We start from the raw sequence: 22,200 nt of genomic DNA, 5'->3' as shown, positions 1-22,200 counted from the left end.
TTAAAAAACGCGTTTTCGTTTTAACACGAGCAAATATTTAAGGAGATATGTTTGACTAACAAGGGTTTCTCGATTTAACGCGACTTTACACGTACGTGATGGTTTCAAATTAGCCGCGTGCGCCTTGGACAGTCCCGAGCTGATAGACTGTGTGTGGCAGTTTATGCATAAATACAATTTTTTATTTGTCTGTTGCTTAAACTGGTTTTATTCAAACTATAATATTTGAAAATGAAGTTTGGCCCCATTCTAAGCAATTTGGCTAATTTTTGGACAAAATTTGGCCAGGAAAGTGATGGCATACCTAAATTGTTACAACTTGATGCTGCAGAACAGAAAGAAGAAAACCACTCAGACCAAGATAGAGCAGTTCTTTATGAAGAAGACAGAAAACTTAAGGGAGTTATCTTCATCACCAGTAGCACGGGAGTCAGAGGAAGAGGAAGGACAGCAGAGCGAGGAGGGACAACAAATTTAGGGTGGGGAGCGGCAGGAGGTGGGGTAGCAGGGTGAGGAAGGACAGCAGCAGACGACGAGTGATGCATAGATGAAGTGAGGCAGTGTGTTGTTATTGTTTGTGACCTACTTACTGTAATGAAAATATTGCTTTAACTCTAGTGTTTTTATGACCTACTAATGCATTAATAATGTTGAGGAACTTTCTCAATGCCGTGAATGATGCAGAATTGAAGATAATTCACGTAAAGAATGAAAACAGTATATATTTGGGGAGAAGTAAACAAAGATTTGGCCCAACTAGGGCTCAAATGTTGTTTATTTCTCCCCAAATATACTGTTTTTGTTTTTTACATGGATTTTCCTTCAAATCAATATTGTTGCTTTTAAGTTTAAAGTAGCATAACTCCCCAAATGGGTAGACTTTCCCAGAGTCCAGGAACATAACCCCCAATATTACCAATGTTTCTTATGGGAAAATTATGTTTAAAAAACGCGTTTTTAACTAACGCGACCTCTCCAGGAACCTAACCCTCGCGTTATGTGAGAGGTTACTGTACTGGTATTTATTTATTTATCAGTTTTTAAATCCGCCTTAACTGCAGGAAAAGGGCTATGCCGTGGCACAGTACAATCACCTGGTATGAACTCCAACTCCAAAGACTTGAATTTTTGATGGACATCAAACCTTTGGTACTCCACTAACAGATCTACTGTGCAGGCATAATACCACCTGTTTGGGTATAGTACTACTTGCTCATTATGTTTCTCGGAAATATGCAGTGTCATATAATAAAGTGTACCAGCAACAGCAAGGGTGTTTTCATGGCATGTAAGTAGTCTTACTGAAAATTAATGAAATTATAGCTTATTTGATCTCATTTGAGACAAGCCTGAACGATTTGAAAGCTGGAAGCTGATTGGTTGTCCCAGTGCATTCATTATTAAAAACATACTTTTTTTATTATAAGAGTTACAATAACTGTCTGACGATAAGACTGCCTACATATTATATACAAATATTTTATCTGGGCAATATTATCATCAAATGGTTTTGTAACCCTTATAATAAAAATAATTTTAAAAGTATCATTAAAAAACAAATGCTCTTGGACAACCAAGCAGCTGCCAGCTTTCAAAAGCTTAAGATTCATCTCATCTCAGATGAGCTCAAATATGCTATAGTTACACACTGCAATGCCATCTAATGATATCTGAAATTCAACCATGCATACTAGATTGCTAACTCAGTTTTATAACTACCCAGCCACAATTCCCTTACAGTAGTATGTAACAGTTTACATCATGTTTCCTTAACCTCTTGTTCACGGAGTCTCTCCAATGCTAAATCAAACCATCTAGTAGCTGCAACAAATTATACAAGTGGTCGTACTGAACGAATTAACGGAGGCCATTTCTAATGTCCTTACTAAATGTATGGTAGTATCAAAAATAATTTACAAAACTCAGCCCAATACTTCCCCCTTAAAAAAAAAGAGGGGGGGGAGGGTATAAACCAATCTATGCTAGGCCAATATCATACCATTTGTGAGGTGTCAAGAGAGACAATGGGCCGGGACTCCTCCTCAGGACACAAGAGGGCTGCAGAAACACTCGTCCCACCGCCAAAGGGAATCAGAACCACCTGGTGTTTCCCTGCAGCCCCAACCACTACTTCAACTTCCCTGTGGTTTGCTGTGGGCAGGGAGGTGCAGAAAAATGGTGTACAGTATTTCCTCCATATATTATCTACTTACTAAGTTCTGCTCTAATGAGTTCTGACAGTGTACAACACACTGAAGTGGAATGAGTGGAAGGAAATATCTGTCGGAAATATACCAGAATGCAAAGACAAGTGGCTTTATACCAGTGGACTGGAAGAAGGCTGACTGTACTGCTGAACAAAAGGATAAAGGTGACCAACAGAGTGCAAAAATCATCATGGTAAAGATTCATAGTATTGCATAAAATGTATGTAAAATGACAGAAAAGGTATGAAAAATATCAAAATGTCTGGTGGTCGATGCACAGAATGGTATCAAGTATGAACCAATACATTACAACCTTGGATATTCGATATCCAGATAACGGAGAGTATCAAACATTAAAATTCACAGATTGGCAAAATTATCAATAGAAATACAATAGTGTGCACCACTTTGAATACCTGCTACCCTCACAGGATAGTCACGTGTTGTGTTACCTGTTGTGTTAGACTTGGCGAAGTCAGGTAAAGTGAGGTGAAGACATTTCCAGTCAAGGTTGTTTCCTAGCTCATCCCCTTCTCAGACCTCCTCTCCCCCCCTCTTCTAATCCAGTCATCGTCTACACCTCCACTTTCCAGCGACAAACCACCAATCCACTTACCACTAAGACAACAGACAAGCTCGCTCACAGTTTTGTTGTGATAGTTGGCAATTTGTATTGTCTGTGATGTCTAATGTGCAAACTAAACGTTAGCACGTTGTGCTCACCATGAAACAGAAGCTGGTCATAGGCAACAGATTTGAATAAATGAACATTATAAGGCACTGATGACATAATATGAAATTTCATGATTTATGATACAAAGTCCTTGGAATCCAAGCACAAGAAATTTTTAGGTGAAAAACAGTACAAGTAAACCCATTGAAAATGGCATACTCTGCATCATTCAAAATTGTGCGATACCAGTACAGATTTCTTCATGATGAAATGACTCACTTGCTAGTAGTGTCTTACCATACTTTGGTAAGTCCATTCTATTAAATATCATCCAATGGTTATTAATTAAAACATAAAAAAATAAAGAAATAAATCTGAACATTTATAGGTAAACTAAAGATATGGATAAAATGTTGTACTGTACAGCAAAATCAATATGGCGTGCTACTCAAAAGTTCCCAAAATTTGACTAAAGGGGAAAAAAAAAAAAATGTCAAAAGTCCTGATCACCACTGTCCCCTTCTGTCTCCTTAAACGTGCAGCCATCAATCCCAGCTCTTCTCCCACGATCGGAATGCATTTTCGAAGTCCCTGAGCATCAGCTTGTTCAGGAACTTCTGCAATTTCTCCTGAGTCTCCTCAATGGTATCATATCTTAGTCCTTTCAGCTGGATTTTCATTTTTGGAAAGTGGAAAAAATCACAGGGGGCTTTGGTGAACACGGGGTGGTGGATAACTGGCATTTTTTTAATGCCAAAAACTGCTGAGCAACATGGGCCATGTGCGCAGGTGCATTGTCGTGGTCAAGCACCCGTTTGTTCATGTGCAACTCTGGACGTTTTTGCCTCACATCCTCCCGGAATTGTCTCAAAATGTCACAGTAAAACTTTGCACTGACAGTCTGTCCTTGAGGAACAAAATTCCTTATGAACAATGCCCTCCATGACAAAGAAAGTGATGAACATTGACCTCTCATTGCTCTTGACCTGACGTGCCTTCTCTGATCAGGACGAAGCTGGGCTCTTCCACTGCTATGAATGTTGTTTGGTTTCTGGGCCGTACCTGCAAACCCAGCTTTCATCACCAGTAATGACACTTGAGAGGAAGTTAGGGTCATTTCTGGCCATTTCCTTGAGCTCTACACAGACCCCTACTCAATGCTGCTTTTGCTCATCAGTCAGGAGCCTCAAGACAAACGTGGCGGTTATTTGTCTCATGTCAAGGTTGTCAGACAAAGCACACTGGCAAGTTCCATAGGATAGGCTAATCGTGTCACAAACATCATGGACTATTCTCCTGCGATCTTCGACAAAAGTTGAATGAACTTCAGCCGCTTTGTCAGGAACTGAACTTGTGGATGGGTGACCAGAACGTGCACTGTCATCTGTTAAGGTTTGACCAATTGTATAACAAACCAGTCATAAGTTTGTGTAACCTCCAAAGCACTGTCACTAAACATTTAACATTTTATGAGTTTCTGCCGCGTTCTTCCAAAGTTTCACACAAAAATTGATGCACACACATTGCTCCTTCTTGTCCTCCATTTTGGGGATCACAAAATTTGCAAACTAACCCAAACACAACAATAAAAAAACATACACATGCAGCAAATGCAGCAACCCTGCCCAACACCACTTGATACACTAACAAATAACGGGTGCGTGCACTGCCACCTGGCATCCACACACCATTTGACAAGCAGTTTTCACCCTGCATTCTAAATTCGAGAACTTTTGGGTTGCACCTTGTATGACACATCAGCCGTGTATATGGCTACAGCCTGCCTATCCATTTCTTCGCCACCTGACCACCATCACTCCATTCCCCACTTGCCACTCAGCTGTTTGCCGGGGAGGAGGGGAGGCTTCACAAGTACAATGACTTCGTCCAAGAAAGCAAACTCTCATTCCTATCATCTGGACTCTCCTCTCTGCTAGTGCAAATGCATTCTAAGATGACTTTGTGTACCACATAAATATCTTAGAAAGCATTTGCACTGTCAGAGAAGAGAAAATTTAGTTGATAGGAATGAAGGCTTGCTTTGTTGGACAAAATCACTGTGCTTGCAATTCCGACATACTTATTTTATTTTCTGCAATACAACTGGGTGGGAAGTGTGGAGTGGAGTAACGGCCGTCAGATGGGGAAGAAACAGACAGAGGGGTTATGACTGCATACACAACTGACGAATGGGCATGGAAGTCATAATAATTCTATTGTACAGTACATTTCTTTACATATCATCAGTTCACCAATAAAGGTTAAAAATTTATCTCTTTAGTTTATACCATGTTTTTATGAGTAAAATAATGAGTAATAATTAACACAATGATCTTAACTTGTGCATTTTGCACTACTGGCAGACAATGCAATCATGCATGTTACATCTGTGGGTTGTGTTTAGGAGGAGGTAACATTGAAATGGAATATGTTAGTGTGGTCCTAGACATGTGTGGTGAGTACTACATACAATACAATGATATACCCTATGCATAAGAGTATGTCAGATATCCTGGAAAAATCAGTAACCAATAAGGTGAATTCACCAACATTCCCGGTTAACTGGGATTCAACTGAATTTGAAGTAATGCAATTGATTCAGAAAATACTTTATGTAAGAAACACCAAGATATCAATGACATTAATCATATTTTTTAAAGCAACGAAGAAAGACAGCAAGGATGGAAACCTGCAAAATAGTTATTCTTTCTAATAAAAATGGAATAAAAGACAGCCAAATTCAAGATCCAATCATTTTGAGATGCCTCAATACTGTAGCTACAATGCATTTAAGCAACTGGAAGTTATAGGTAAAGGGATAAAAAATGAATAAATGAAATTTTAAAAAAACTGGGGGAGATCTGGAAAAAGATAATAACAAGGTGACTAGGGAGGGCATAGCTAAGAAACTGCTAGATGCTAAAATGAATTTTTATGACTGAAAAGAAATATGTTTAAGGGTAGATAGATGTGTACAATACTGTTGTTCTCTAATATCAGATAGCGAAAAAAAATGTACTGTTTCAAAGCATGGGCCTATAAGGACAGGGTTCTGAAAGACTGCAACCTGAGTTGAGAAAAGGGTTGAGATGGTGATTAACCTGTGGACTGCACATTTACCTTTTTGTATACCACCCACACTGTGGTGCGCAAAAAATGAAGGAATTTTTTTTTTAGGTTTTTCCGGTTCTTTATTATAAACTTGAAGATAAACATCCATTGCATCATCTGGTGAAAAGAAAAAATCTCTCTCTCTCCGTCTTTGTGTAGGGCCATGCGTAAGTTTACGTAAGGATGTAGTTTTTTTTTTTTTTTTTTTTTTTTTTTTTTTTTTTTTTAAATACTATAAACTTGAAGATAAACATCCAGGGCATCATTTGGTGAAAAGAAAAAAATCTCTCTCTTTCCCTCTTTGTATAGAGCCATGCGTGAGTTTGAGTAAGGGTCGAGTTGTTTACGGTGATGCACAGCCAGCACAGCCTGAGCTGGGGCTTGCGATGCGATGCTACCCAGCCTGACCTGTGGCTTGCAATCCACGGGTTAATGGCCTATCAAAGCTGATGCATGCAGATGATGATGCTCACCAACAGCGAACATGAACTTAGCTGTCTGGGTCTGAGTTTTGCGAGTGTCTCTGAGCAGCGTACTTGGAAAACAAGTTTAGAACACGTTAAGTATTGGCTAGAAAAGAGGTGACTTGCAGTATGAAGTGCCTGTGAATGGAGGGCCTTGCTAAGTACTTTGGCACAGCAATGAATGAATTAGAGAGAGAGAGAGAGAGAGAGAGAGAGAGAGATGGGGGGGCAGAGGGTAAAAAAGAAACTGACAGCAGAATGGCTTTAGTTAAGTAGCTGGTGCTAAGATGGCCTTCCTATGAAACACAGGAATGAGTATATTGAGGCTACATAAGGATTAACCTGTACACTGTGACTTATGTTCCATAACAGCAAAAGGGAACTGTGGCTGACATATCAGGATGCATGCCCTACCTCCAACCCCCCACCCTCCCCAAGTGAACCCCATCCCTTTCCACTGACCCCACCATTCTCCTCACACACCCACTCCCACTCTATCTTCTTCCAACTCACTTGGCCACACCACCATATCTGGAATGCGAGGAAACATCCCTTCTCGCAGTGTGAATATTTCAGCTAATGTGTGTCCATGGGCGCGAAACAGGCGGTCTTCTCCTTCTAAACTGAACTCGATACCTTGACTTTTCATTTCTTCCAGGAATTCTGCAACAAGAAGATATAAACTGTAAGTAAAATGCATTACATGTACTTGTGGAATGAACTCAATCTGCTACACAATATACAAATCTTGTTCTCTGTATTAATTTATAAAATGAACACCAATAATTACCAAGATAGAAAACTGAATGACAAAGTTAATACTGAAATGCAAGAGAGAGAGAGAGAGAGAGAGGAATTATTGTGAAGGCATTTGCTATTTATTCACCTAAAAGTGGGGTGATAATTTTGTCCACAACTACACAAAAAAAAAAGAGGATGAAAATAAAAGTGTAACATATCCTACTGGCAAAGCTACCTTGACTGAGGGTGGGTGTGGGGTATTCGTGGGGCTGAGGTGGTGGCTTTGGTGGGGTGCAGTCATCAAACTTTACTCCGAGTGTTTCCTTGACCCAACCGGCAAAATGAGGCAGCACCATGTTCCCGATCTTGTACCTACAGGATAAGGGTACATTTTCTTATAAATCTGGCATGCAATGTGAAGCTTATCTATTAAGAAATATACCTCCTAAAACACACACACACACACATACACAAGCAAAAGCTTTTTTTAAACGCTTCAGAGTTATGAATCAGAGGGGAACATAGCTCGAGGTACATGCTCCTTGGCAGCAACAGTCAAACTACAAGCCATACTTTCTTTTGTTCTTATCTATAATGTCACCAAATGCCATTATCATGATCCCAGGCTTATCTGAATGTGACCACGGTGGACTGCAGGCTGAAGGTTACTTCTGCAGTCCACCATCCACCTCTTTTTTTTCTTTCTTTCTTTTTTTATGTGAGGAAGAAGGAACCAAAGGCAACGAGCCCGCAAAACTGTTCCTTCCAAGAGAAAAACGAAATACAAGACAGAGTCAACGTCAAGATCCGATCATTTTGAGATGCCTGGACACACTGCGTTTGAAAGACTGGAGGTCATAGGAAGCAGGAAATACAGACAGAGGGAGACAGTTCCAGAGTTGACCTGTTGCATGAATGAAGGACTGAGAGTAATGGTTAACTCTTGCATTATAGATCTGGACAGAAATGGGATGAGAGTTTGCTGCTAGACGGGTGCTATGCGCCCATCATAGAGGTGGAGGAATGCATGCAGACAGTTCAGAGGAGCAGTGACCATTGAAATAGCGATAGAAAAGAGATAAAGATGCAACACTGTGGCGAACAGACAGAGGTTGAAGGGAGTCAGTAAGAGGAGGAGAGTCAATGAGGCGAAAAGCCATTGACTCCACCCTATTGAGAAGAGCTGTATGTGGTGAGCCTCCCCACATATGAGAGTTGTACTCCATGCAGGGGCGGATTAAACTCCTGTATAGAGTCAACAATTGTGCAGGGGTAAAGAAGGAACAGAGTCAGCTTAGCACACCCAATCTCTTGGAAGCAGATTTTACAAGAGATGTAATATGATCTTTCCAAGATAAGTCCCGAGTAAATGAAACCCCAAGCATGTTCAAGGATGATGCAGGATTAAGTCGAATATTATTAAACATTAATGGGTATACCTGTTGAAGATTTTGTCGGGTTGATAGGTGCAAAAACTGAGTCTTTGATGCATTAAAAACAACCAGATTATTTTTACCCCAGTCAGAGATACGAGCCAAGTTAGACATTAGGTGTGCCATAGCCTCATCTCTTGTTTGCTGAAGTAACTGCTGGGATGGACGTTGCGGGAATCGAATGGAAAGGTGAAGGGTGGAGTCATCAGCATATGAGTGGATAGGGTTAGATGTACAGCTTAGAAGGTCACTGATGAATAAAAGGAAGAGGGTTGGTCATAGGACAGAGCACTAAGGAACACCACTGTTAACAGATCTAGGAGAAGAACGATGGCCGTCTACAACAGCGGCTATAGAATGACCAGAATGGAAGTTAGAGATGAAGGCACAGATAGAAGGATAGAAACCGTAAGAGGGCAGTTTGGAAATTAAAGATTTATGCCAGACTCAATCGAAAACCTTTGAGATGTCAAGTGCAATGGCAAAGCTATCGCCAAAGTCCCGAAAGGAGAATGACCAGGATTCTGAAAGGTAGTTGAGATCGCCTGTGGAGCGTCCCTTTTGGGACTGGCTGAATGAGAGCAAACTTCCAGCAAGAGGGAAAGGTACTATTGCAGTCAGGAGTTCTTAGCCACCCTCGTCCCGCCAACCCGTGTATGTGGCAGCGTCGCATTCACGAGCACAGAAGTTGCCTTCGATGCATTTCTGTCAAAAAATATCCCTTTAGCTTTGGGCTTGTACTAATGGATAAAGCAAGAGTAATATTTACTTTGAAGGTTTTATTCTGATAACACGAATATATCATACTGATTATTTAATAACTTGTTTCTCGTATAGAGCCAAGCAAGTGACAAATATGTATATTTGGTTCCACTCCACGACTTCCTGTAGGTTTGAACCAGCGAACACACAGTGAACCAGTTCGAAACATTCATTTGTTAACAGGAGAGAGAGAGAGAGAGAGAGAGAGAAGTGGGTGCCTGTGGATTTTAAAGGAATGAGGTGGAGAAATGAGGTGCTCGACACAGTTAAACAGGGATTTTTTCTTTCGTTTCGGTTGGCTTTCTATGCCTAAATGACTAAATGAAGGTAAATTATGAAATATAACTGGATGACGAAGTGGCAATAGGGTCTGGCTAATGGTTGTTTGGTCGAAGGTGTGCAATGGTAAGCCTAATTCCAGACAATGGTCGCTTTTAAAAGTTGGACACTTTGGGTCCCAGTTACTTTAAATATTTCCATGTATGTTTACAATACGTGTATGACCCTATGAACCTATTTTCACCCCGTGAATATCTTTATCAATGGACATTTTCACCACTCGGACCACAATCCCTCATGGACCTATTTTCCTTACTGAATTTTTTTTTCTCAAAGACGCCACTTTTCTACGTAACCCATTTTCCAATGAACTAATTTTCCTCATTGATGTATTTTCTCCCCAGGACCAATTTTTCCGTCGACCTTGAATCTCTCCATGGATACAGGTTTCCTACATGGACAGATACTCATGGACATATTTTTCACAATGAACCTATTTTCCCCATAAACCTGTTATTCGACGTGGTTATATCACCCACTGATGCATGCAGTTGAAACAGACCTCTTAACCAACAGACATACTGCACTATGGACCTGTTGTAACCCACTGGATATATATACCTACTTCAGCATAATTCCTGAATAATATCCCCTATGGACCGATTTTCCGCACACTGATCTATTCCCAACTCGGACATTAACTCAGATCACCTAATCCCAGAGACTTGTTTTCCCACAATCCGTCCATCCACCTACACACCCACCCATCAAAGCACATACCCACAACCTGACTCAGTACAGTATGTCTCAAAAGCAGGACGACACAAACCCGTAGCTTGCCTTGTCCTACAGGTGGCCCCACCACCCACCTCACTTAAACAATGCACGAACCCCACTCCACCCCACTTAACCAGCCCAACAACCCTTTCCCTCCCTCTCACCCACCCACTCCACCTAATCCGCCTGTGAAACCACCAGCCTACACTAACCAATCCACCCACCCAGTCACCAATCTACCAACTCGCATACCATGCTCCACAAGTCAGATGACTCGCAATTCAACACACACACACACACAGACACAGAGACGGGGTGGACTTCCTTATACTAAAGATGAGTCTCACTGCTGAACTCAGTCTGTCGGTAGAAAACAGTATGGGGTACTCTTTGCAGGGGGTTTGACAGGCCATAGATAAGAGGCTTCATTCCGGCTACATACACATGATTTTATGCGATACGAGTAAATAACGTGCTCGAGCCAATCAGGGAATTTATGACGGAGTTTATTTATCCCAGGATAATGTCTCGTCAGATAAAATGAAAGATGTTCTTTTTTTCTGGGTAACACCAGTTGATTTTGTAAAAATATTTGTCAGGTCGCGTAACTTTTGTTAAATGCCTTATGTTTGCATTTTTTTTCCTCTGGTGATTGGCACCCGGAGATTTTTGGCAAACTCATGAGTATTTTTCTCATTAACTGGATATCTCTCTCTGGAGAGAGAGGCAAATTACTTGCTTAAGCACAGATTTTTGTTAAACTAACAACATTTATCTCCTAATTCATTATTCCAACGAAAGCAAACCTAAAAAAAAGACAAAAAAATAACTTTATCACAAAGCAAGTTCTAGTGACTGATGGAAGAAATATGCACACTGACCTGTTTTCAATGGATCACAGGAATCCAGGGTTTCTCATCCCTTGCATTTCCCTGCGCCAATCTGCCTCCACCTCATTATTCCAAAATTCACAGGTGCCCACCATACTTCCTCTCTCTCTCTCTCTCTCGGTAACAAATGAATGCTTCGAACTTGTTCACTTTTTGTGTTGGCTGATTCAAATCTACAGTACAATTGGCTGATTCAAATCTACAGTACAGGGAGTCGTGGAGTGAAATTAATGAAACATTTTTAAGTTACTTGCTTGGTATTGTATGAGAAAATATAGTTACTAAATAATAAATGTGATATGTTCGTGTTATCAGAATAAAACCTTCAAAGTAAATATTACTATTGCTTTATCCATTAGTACAAGCCCAAAGCTGAAGGGATATTTTTCGACAGAAATGCATCGAAGGCAACTTCTGTGCTCGTGAATGCAACGCTGCCACATACACGGGTTGGCAGGACGAGGGTGGCTAAGAACTCCTGGCCGCAATAGTACATGTTGACAGACAAAGGCGAAAGAGTTTGCCTGGGCAGGGTGTAAGCTCAGAAGAGCAGTTCTTGAGAACAACAGGAGGGACTCCATCAGGCCCATATGCCTTATTAGTATTGAGGCCTGTGATGGCAGAAAATACATCAGCTGAAGAAATTTTAATGTCAGCCATCAGGAAGTCAGAGGGGGGAAGTGATGGAGGAACAGCACCGGAATCATCTAAGGTGGAATTGAAGGAGAAAGTCTGAGCGAAGAGATCTGCTTTATCAGTAGAAGAAATAGCTACAAAGCCATCAGAGTAGAAGAGAGGAGGGAAGGATGATGAGGTAAAGTTGTTAGAAAGGTTTTTAGTAAAGGTGCCAGAAGGAGCCGGAAGAATTCAAGTTAGAGAGTTGAGAGCAATTAGTACGGATGAAATTATTTTTAGCAGAGCGAAGAACAGACTTAGCACAATTCCAGGCAGAAACATATAAAAGATGTGATTCAGGGGTGGGTTGGCTCTGGTACCTTTTATAGGCCTTCTCCTTGTTGCGGACAGCATTAGAACAAGCGTGATTAAACCAAGGCTTTCGTCCATTAGTCAAAGGATATGAGAAAGGAATGTATGCTTCCATGACCAAGAGAATAACCTCGGTAATGCGCAAGGCATGCTAAGATGGCTGCCAGCCACGGAAGCAATAATCATTCCAGGGAAAATCAAAGAAGTACTGCCTGAGGGCCTCCCAATCTGCAGCTCCAAAGTGCCACAGACAACGTTTCTTTGGAGGGTCCGCAGGCCGTACCGGAGCGATAGGACAGGTTAAGGTGATAAGGTTGTGATCGGAGGAGCCCAACGGAGAGAAAAGATTAACAGTGTAAGCAGAAGGATTAGTTGTAAGGAAGAGGTCAAGTATGTTGGAGCTCTCTCCAAGGCTGTCAGGGATATGAGTAGGGTGCTGTACAACCTGCTCTAGGCCATTAAGGATAGAAAAGGTGTAGGCTTGTTCACCAAGTGGATCAGTGCAAGGAGAGGAAAGCCAAAGGTGGTGGTGAACATTGAAATCTCCCTGAATAGAGATTTCAGAGAAAGGAGAAATGGATAGAATGTGTTCCATCGTAGAAGTAAGATAGTCAAAGAATTTCTGATAGTCAGTAGAGTTAGGAGATAAGTAAACAGCACAGATATATTTAGTTAGAGAATGAAAAGAAAGCTGAAGCCAGAGTGTAGAGAATTCAGAAGAATCGAGTTCAGGAACATGAGAGCAAGATAAGTTGTTGCGTTATATACACAACAGCCACCTTTGGCTTTGAAATGTGTATAAAGTAGGAGGATACAAAAAAGGGTCTGCTGTCAGTTGCCTCAGACAGCTGAGTCTCAGTTACAAAAAGAAGGTGAGGTTTAAAGAAAGAGAGGTGGTGCTCAACAGAGCGAAAGTTAGAGGAAAGGCCACAAATGTTGCAGAAGTGAAGGAGAAGAGGGTCAGACAGTGGTTCCAGGCATCTTGAGTCGTCACCGGGAGACGGGCAGAAGGTGGGGGCATTTATGGTCCTCCCCCCGGGGACTCCGAGGCTATGTTATTCGACGCCATTTTTTTTTTTTCTTTTTTCCAAATTTTGAAAAGGAAGTGTGGTGTGTACTGTGCACGTAGTTTGGTGTAGATAGTTAAGAGAAACTTGTATTGGAGAGCATGCTGGCCTACTCTCTGTGTTACTGAGACACTGAAAAAGTTCGGCAAAGGGGGATGGTCGCGACCTAGTCCCAAAGGCTGATGAAACGGGAGCTCCAGCTCTCCCTGTCATCAGCTTTCCATCCATCTTGGGAGTACTGCCCTGCTCGACTGGTGGGGGGGGGGAGTTGAGGGATGCTGTATAACTGGGCCACTACATGAAAGCATCTCTCTCCAGCACTAAAATTACCACTGAATTACAGAAACACTACCCATCAGCCCCAAACCGTTGGGAGTCAGTCGGAACTGTCAAGAAATTGGTAGCCGGGCAGCACAGGATGTCGGTCAGAACCGCACTTGTTTTCGCGCCACAGTTTGAAGTGGCCACCACTTTATCTTATCACTAAAAGCTAGGAAGGGACTCCCACCAGCCAAGCCAACCATACCTCAGGCGTCTCTGTGACTGCCAGGTGTAAGACAATCTCTTCTTAACCTTATTGTCTAATTCTGTTCCCGCCTCACGTGGACTTTTGCTTCATCCACCCCTGGCAAGCCTCTTTCCAAGGATACTAGAAAAAGACTCAGTGATAGGGCCATAGGGCATGCCTTGGACACCACTGTGTCTAGTATATCTAGTAATGGAGAAGTTATCACACTGAGAGCAAAGCCATGGTCGGGGCCGCGGGCAGACGCATGAAAACATCCTGTTCTTGCAGCAAAAATTAGTTCTCTCCCTTACGTCATTACTCACTGACACAATGACCTACAGACCTGGGGATACTTTCATTCCCAAAAAGAAGAGTTGATGAGTAAATTGGTCTTAAATTCGTTTCCCTAACTTCTATAGTTTTTGAGGTATGAAGGTTAGAGATAAAACTATTTTGCGAAATTTTTCCGTAAGGAGGTGACACGCAGCAAGATTTTAGCCCAGCATCCGGGGGTTAAGGGTATACTGCTAACTACTAAGCAGATTTACCAGGTCCCCTTAATTTACAGTAAAAATGATATGGATTAACTTGTAACATTTGGAACATATGGTATCCTTACTTATAATAAGGCCTACTTGTAACAAAGGGTATCCTTACTTATAATGAGGCCTACCTTCACTCTCAACAACATCTTTGTTCACAATTTTTATGCTTTCCCAACTATTTTTCATCCTTTATTTACTAAGCTTCTATCCTATAATTGTTCAAGTCTTCTCTGCCAGCACCATAAATATCCCACTGTCATATGCTCTCTTTTCTACTCTACCTACCTGCTTCCTGTTTACATGTTCATTTCTTTTCAGTTCACAGGTGGTGGGTGGTGGCGACCATCATCTGCTTACTTGATGTAGTGTTGCCTACTTCTTCCACCACCTTATCATTCTTTTTCTGTCTGCCCACCACTCTTACTATTTCTCCCATACCTGCTGTCACTTTTCCTTGCTCTTCTTTCCATTTCAGGTAGCTCTGCACTCAGTGACAAGCCTAACAACTTTCTGAAACCCAGGAAACCATTTACAACACTGGGTGGTAACCAAATAACTGAATATGGGTGACGCGAAGCCTACTATGCCCCTGTGAACTAGGCGGAGAAAGAGAGAGAGAGAAATACAGTGTCCATCCAGGAACCAAACCTCCAGACATTTCTCTAGGACTGTCCACTGCAAGGGAACATCAGTTTACTGAAAAGGATGGCCCTGCAGGGGCGGTTGCTTGCTTGCAGTTGATGGCTCGGTTCAGCCAGAGTTACCCAGCAGTAGCAACAACAACAACTTCAGTTTACAATGGACATTATCCCTGTGGGTGATGTCATATCTTCTCCTACATTTCATGCAAGCACCTACAACTCTACCAATGAGGATAAGATGCAAGAGAAGCAAAATGAACGTTTGGATTTGACTATGGTATTTCTCTTTATCCATGCCACAGTTATATTACTGTACAAGACATATGCAAAGCCACATTTACAAAAAAAAAAAAAAATATCAGTAGGCCGTCAATACATCAAACTAACAGAGGGGAAAGCTGATGTTTGTTAGGGGAACTTCAGCAACCCAAAGTCTGATTTATACTAATTCTTGTTTGGTGGATACCTGATGAAATAAATGTTCACACTTTTACTTCAATTTTGTGTGGGTTTATTATGTCTACCTTCAAGCTGCATATAAAAATATTAAATATTTTTAAATCAGCAATAAACAACAAAATAGAAAAGACAACAAAAAAAGCTTTTAATTTGTCTCTTGGTCTGATGGCCACATCACTTTGATAAACTGGCCTTTTGTTTGATATATCCGATGGTTGTTCAGCAGGCACACACAAGTCAGAAGAAACAAATCCAGGTTAACATGGTTCGATATAGTGAGGGTTTATTATATAAAGTACATGAACTGAAAAACTGTACAGACACTGAAGTCTGATGGCCTTACTCAAAACATACAACAGTCCAAATGATGGGGAGAGAGAGAGAGAGAGAGAAAATCCAAGAAAAAGAACATCAGAGAGAAAAAATCCAAGAAAAAGAACATCAGCAGCAGGAGAGTCATGAATCATACCTGGAGCCGGTGAAGGCAATATAGTAGTCCTTGTCTTTGTGAACCATAAACTTGGAGTCTTGGTAGCCCCATCCATTCCATTTTAGCAGCTCTTGTCTATGGAAACACAAGAAATAATTAGCTAACCCATTCATGACTGGGACAGTATAGTATTACTATATTCAATTCCAGAAAATTTTTGTCTGATTCATAAAAGCCTTAGTGTGAATACTAGTACCATTCACTCTGCCATGGTTGAGACAAGTTTAATATTTGAGTGTATTCCAGCTAATGCCAGGCAATTTTATTCACCTGAGAGAACATTACACACCAGTAAAAAATAACCCTCTTGTGGACAGGAAAAGTATTTTACTGTATCTAATGTCTGCAAACTTCAATCAGCTGATAGTGTCCTAAGAGCCAGAGTGTTAACATGGTGCTAATAAAGATGACTGTTGATTGATGAGAAACAATATTTGGTGTTCCTTTGAGTTATCTGAACATGAATTAACTTCACATACATGAAAAGACATTTACTGTGCCATATTCAAAGCACTAGCTTTGTGATACAGATGAATATTTCTGTCACAGAAACAGATTAACAGAACAACTAGTGTGTGACAATTTCAGCACATACCACTTACTGTGTACCTAGTGATTAAGTCAACTGTGCTATATTGGTACTGTCTGAAATTCACACTTTTAACCCCTGCTGCATTGATTCTTTGTAAGGTAAATTATCTTCCAGGAATCACTGCTTCATAACTAATGTAAATTGTACCTCACATGAGGCTTGCAGCATAGCCCATGCAGACCTTCCTTGTGCCTCATATGAGGTATGCAGCATGGAGGGGGTTAAAATATCACCAATGTTACAGCAGATGGGAAAGTGGCACCAAGAGATGAGCTATAGAGGAATGGAAGATACAACTTTGGGAAAGCAAACTTTAAAGGACTGAGAAAATTTTTCAAAGATACGGATTGGAGAGAATTATGGGAAACAACAGAGACTCAGAAGAAATGGGATAACTTTCTAGGACCTTTACAGCTTGGGTGTGGAAAAATATGTGCCAGGAGTAACTGGGAGAGAGAACTGGAAAATGGATTGGTTCAACAGAAGGTGTATGACAGCAAAAAGAGAAAAGGATGAGGCATGAAACAAATAAAGAGAGGTAACAGGAGAACAATGGAAGAATACAAAACTAGAAATGAACATACAAAAATCCATAGAGAGGAAGAGAGCAACTTTGAAAGAAGTATAACAGACGAGTTTCCGGTCAAAAAATTTTTAAAGATATTTGTATTGGTAAAAAATATGCAGAAAATTACTATGCCAACTATTTTTTTCATTAAAAAAAAAAAAAAAGTGGAGATACATGAAAAAATAATCAATAAAGTAGCTGAAAAATCACATGAATCTGAAATGGCCTCTGACTGGTCGTGACATCACTACTCACATTGAGGCAGCATAGTCCAAAGTAGTTGACTTTGTGTTTATGTCTTGCCTGTATACTGTACACTGTTCTAATTTCTGACTTCCAAGAATCCCCAATGACAAGAGGAATAATTGCTAGTGTTTTGTTCCAATGTGTAAGAGCACAGACAAAAGCACACCTGAGAAATTATTCCTCTGTGTATCAGCCAATAAGAATAAATGAAAGCAGTGGTGGCTGGCTGCTCGTCAGAAGTTGCCAGTGCTGGAAAGCAGTCTTGACTGTTGTGAAAATATACCAGTAATTTCTTCACCATATATTTTCATACACACCTAATTATCTGAAATCCGGTCAAAATATTGGGCTTAATTTAACTATCTATCTATTGCCAGATGCCTCAATCCCGTTCAGGGTGGCCACAAACAAATCGCCTCCACGTCGCCCTGTCCCCCGCCATTTCACTGCACCGTTCCCAACTCACACCCCCCTCTCTCATATACCTCTTCACCCCATCCCTCCATCTCATTCTCGGCCTCCCCCTCCCTCTTCCCCCCTCCACCTCAATCACATACACTCTCTTCATCAGTCTTTCACCTTCCATCCTCTCCACATGGCCAAACCACCTCTGTGTATTCCTCCTAACGCTTCCTATCACATCCACATCCACACCACAAAGCTCCTTTATATTCTGATTTGTCAGCCTGTCTCTCCATGTGACTCCACAGGCTCCTCTTAAATAACTCATTTCCACTGCTCTCACTCTTGCGTCCTTCCAACAACGTCCAAGCTTCACTTTCATACAGTACGTTAGAGTTGGTATCACAATACAGTACTGTCATGTAGTAACTATTTCACTTGCATGCTCACTTCTCTGTTTCTTATCACTGCTTTCAAAGAACCAGCAACCTTTCTTCCCTGCTGTACCCTTTCAAGCACTTCACCTCCAAACCTCCATCCTTACTCATCACACTACCCAAGTACTTAAATGTACTCACATTTTCCAATTCCTCACCATCCAACCTCGCTGTACATTCACCTCTCTCAAAGACCATCACTTTACTCTTCCCTACATTCACCTTTAGATTCCGTTTCTTACACACTCTCCCAAACTCATCCACCAAGCCTTGCAGCTCTCCTTCGTCTTCACTCAACAACACAGTATCATCTGCAAACAACAGTACAGGGAGTTTCCAAACACTATCCTCTCTCACCAGGGCCACTCCAACATCCACTACCCTACCTTGTACCTCTTTTATTACCCCCATCCATGTACAGACCGAACAACCATGGAGACATGACACATCCCTGTTTCAACCCAACCTTCAAAGAGAAAAATTCACTTAGTTCACCATCCACATGCACTGCAGCCTTAGCACCATCATACATACTCTTCACAGCATTCAACAACTTCCCATCTACTCCATATATTCTTAATACTTTCCACAATCCTTGTCTATCCACCCTGTCATATGCTTTCTCCAAATCCATGAAAGCCACATACAACTTCTTTCCCTTCTCTAGAAACTTTTCCACTAAAGATCTAAGAATAAATATCTGATCTACACAACCTCTTCCCTTCCTAAAGCCTCCCTGTTCTTCTCCAACTAATTCCTCTGTTCTTTCTCTAACTCTGTCAATAAGTATCCTACCATACACTTTTCCTATTATACTAAGAAGACAAATGCCCCTATGATTACCACACACTTCTTTTTCCCCTTTTCCTTTGTCTATCTATCTATCTATTGCCAGACACCATAATCCCGCAAAGGGTGGCCATTTGACACCGAGTTAGTTGTTTTACAGGGAGGGGCACCAACCCTCCACCAACCCACTTGTTGACACTTAGGGACAAGGGAATAATTATACCTGACTTCCAATCCTCCGGGACTCTACCTTCCTCCCAGGCCTATCTGCACATCTTCCACATCCATTCTACTACTATCTCTTCCCCATGCTTCAGCATTTCACCACACACTCCATCAATTCCTGGGGCTTTCCCCAATTTAACTTTCTTCAATGCTTCCACAACTTCTATCCTACTGATTGCTTCCTGTCTTCTCACCTCCCTTCTTCTCCCAGCCATTCCCCAGCCACTTATACTCGCAGACAGACTGATAATTGAGGCCCTGTAAAACAATTAACTCTGAGCCCTTGGCCACCCCATTTGGGATACATGGCATCTGGCAATGAATGAATGAAAAACAAGCATTGTGGTGTGGATGTACGGTAATAAAAAACATAAGGAGAAATATTACACTGCTGTGGTTTGGCTATGTGGAGAGAATGGAGAGTGAGAGACTAATGAGGACAGTGTATGTGAGTAAGGTGGAGGGGAGACCAAGGATGAAATGGAGAGGAGGTATGGTACCGGGTATATGAGAAAGGGGGGTGTGAGTTGGGAGGAGGGCATCGAAATGGCAGAGGACAGGGCGACAAAGAGGTGATTTGCCACCAATTACAGGATTAAGGCAACTGGCTACAGACAGAGTCATATGGAATGGACACGTCATTGAAGAAACGTTAACAAATGATGAGACATATAGAGAAACTTCAAAATATTTGAATTCCATTGGTGTCTTCTGCTAAATATTATCCAAAAAGAAGTTAGCAGGTGAGACCTATAAACCGTCAAAAGGAAATTCCTTAATTCGTGGTTATATAAAACTGCAAACTGACCCCCCACAGAAAAGTTAACAGTGATTGCATAACCCGCACTACAGCAAAGCTTCTTGGTACCGAGCGGCTAGACCCTCTGAATAAGGACGGCGCTGTAATTTCAAATAACATGGCGTAACGAGTATTATTAATTTCTAAGCTACCTTCACTGACTTCCACTTCCATATTCAAAATACCGTTTCCTGGGTAAGGTGGAGGTAGCAGGGGGCGGGGAAGTGGACTTTGGTGGGCCTGCTGTTGCCTCCCACCGAACACCCTCATTGCTGACACCCTCGACAACGCCTGCTTCTGTTGTTCCTCCAGTTTGTTCCTGTAGTCCCTGTGTGAAGCTGTCCCTGGCGTTGGGCGCGAGGTGCCTGCGGATGACAGAAAGGCGGTCCCGAGCAGACGATGCCATCGCGGGGAACTGTTACTGGAAAGAGATCTAGAGTTTTCGACAATATTGATGCATCCGCCACCCATCATTCATCAATATTAGTCTTCCATTTAAATGATAATAGTCTGGTATGAATTAGTGATGACTCTCTTAGATGATATTGTGTTGCCTTAGATTTATTCCAACGAGAAACTATGAGTGGCGAAATGGTGACTCACCCTCCTTTCCTGCGAGATGTGTGTTGGGATAATAATAACCACCGTGGTGGTTTGTATCAATCTCTTATCACCCTTTCTGTCAGTCTTAACTCAGATAATGGCCAGGAGTAAAAGGCATGTTACCTCGTGATACTGGTTGTGTATAACGTAAACATCACTTCATTATACAATAGCGGGATAATTACTCGGTATAGGATTATTACCCGTTATTGGAATCATTTTAGGTTATTTAGTCAGCTCCCTGACAGTGACTGCATGCACGTAGTTAATGGTGGTCTGCCGAGCTCCCGTGAAGTTATAGCAATGACATCAAAAGATCATTACTGTACTGCACTGACATCTCATAAGCGCTGTCAGATGACATGCCAGTAAATTTGAGAGGCGTGATCGGGGTGGAAAATAAGCTAAGTACCTCGGGGGAAAAAAATATAATGTACAGTACACAGGAAGTATGAGTGGCTTTAGAAAAAGAAACGTCCACTACATAACGTGTAGGGGATATGGTGGCTCCGTGGTAGAGCGCTTGACTCGAATTCGCAAGGTCGAGCGTTCGCACCCCGCTCGAATATCTGCTCTGCTCGGAAAGGTAGGGCTCTCCCGTCACCTAGCAGGGCTGTACTATCTATCAAGGTCTTATACCCTGGGAATTAAATCCCTTACATAATGGGTAAAGACGAATGATGGCGAGAGCAGTCTCTTGGCATAAACTTCCAAAAGTAAATTGGGAAATTTATAATTATCCTCTTCATATTATTCAATATTAATTCAAACTACAGCAGTTCAAGCCCAACGTACAGAATTGACAATGGTTAGGTGGATGTGTAGTGTGTCCTTGAATTCGGAGCCTGGGGGGCGTGGCTAGGTTTGCGATTGATCTGAGAGGAAGGATGGAGTGTACTGGTGTTGTGATGAACAGGGGTAGACTGAGATGGTTTGGGTATGTGGAGAGGACAGGAATGACCCGAGGAGTTTGTGATGGGGGGGGGTAACTTTAGTAGTTACCAGCTCGCCGCATGTTTGATCAACTCCCCCCTTATTTGACCAACTCCTCCCTTGCTTGACCAACTCGCCTCTTATTTGACCATCTCGAACATATTTGACCAACACATTAGATATAGCACTTCTATTCTTTCAAAAATAAAAAAATAGCCCTAGTATTATATATATATATATATATATATATATATATATATATATATATATATACAGTATATGAAATACCCGCGCGGCGGGGTGAACCCGACACAACCACCCCAGGAGGAGAGTATGAGGGGGTGATATCCATCCCACAAGGGGATGACGGAGAGGCTGGCTTACCTGGCTCACCATTCAGGCAAATGCGACATATCTCTCCCGTGACCCGGTGACCCTCTTCCCCGCAGCCAAACCACCCGGCAGTGTACAGGAAAAGTACACTACTCTCCAGCAGAGGGAAAGCTCGCCAGAATCGGGGTTGGACTTGCAGTGGCAAAGTCCCAAGCACACCCTCGGAAGCCGAGGCCCCC

General features: G+C 41.7%; 1 protein-coding gene across 1 annotated transcript in view; it reads right to left on the bottom strand.

The window, feature by feature from the left end:
- The window catches only part of Agps (alkyldihydroxyacetonephosphate synthase), a 93,857-nt gene extending 73,359 nt beyond the window's left edge, over positions 1-20,498 (bottom strand). Inside the window, exons 1-5 of the mRNA XM_080276617.1 lie at positions 20,278-20,498; positions 16,014-16,109; positions 7,432-7,568; positions 6,969-7,118; positions 2,000-2,151 (exon numbers count right to left, since the gene is read on the bottom strand). Coding sequence (XP_080132743.1) covers positions 2,000-2,151; positions 6,969-7,118; positions 7,432-7,568; positions 16,014-16,109; positions 20,278-20,498 — 756 coding nt within the window. The remainder of the gene's footprint in view (positions 1-1,999; positions 2,152-6,968; positions 7,119-7,431; positions 7,569-16,013; positions 16,110-20,277) is intronic.
- Between the last annotated feature and the right edge of the window lie 1,702 nt (positions 20,499-22,200).

This window comes from Coenobita brevimanus, chromosome 65 (assembly GCF_032717465.1).
Source record: "Coenobita brevimanus isolate Jiangsu-jjx chromosome 65, ASM3271746v2, whole genome shotgun sequence".
NCBI lineage: Eukaryota > Metazoa > Arthropoda > Malacostraca > Decapoda > Coenobitidae > Coenobita > Coenobita brevimanus.
Note: the sequence above shows the minus strand (reverse complement) of the source record. Positions and strands in the feature narration are given on the sequence as shown.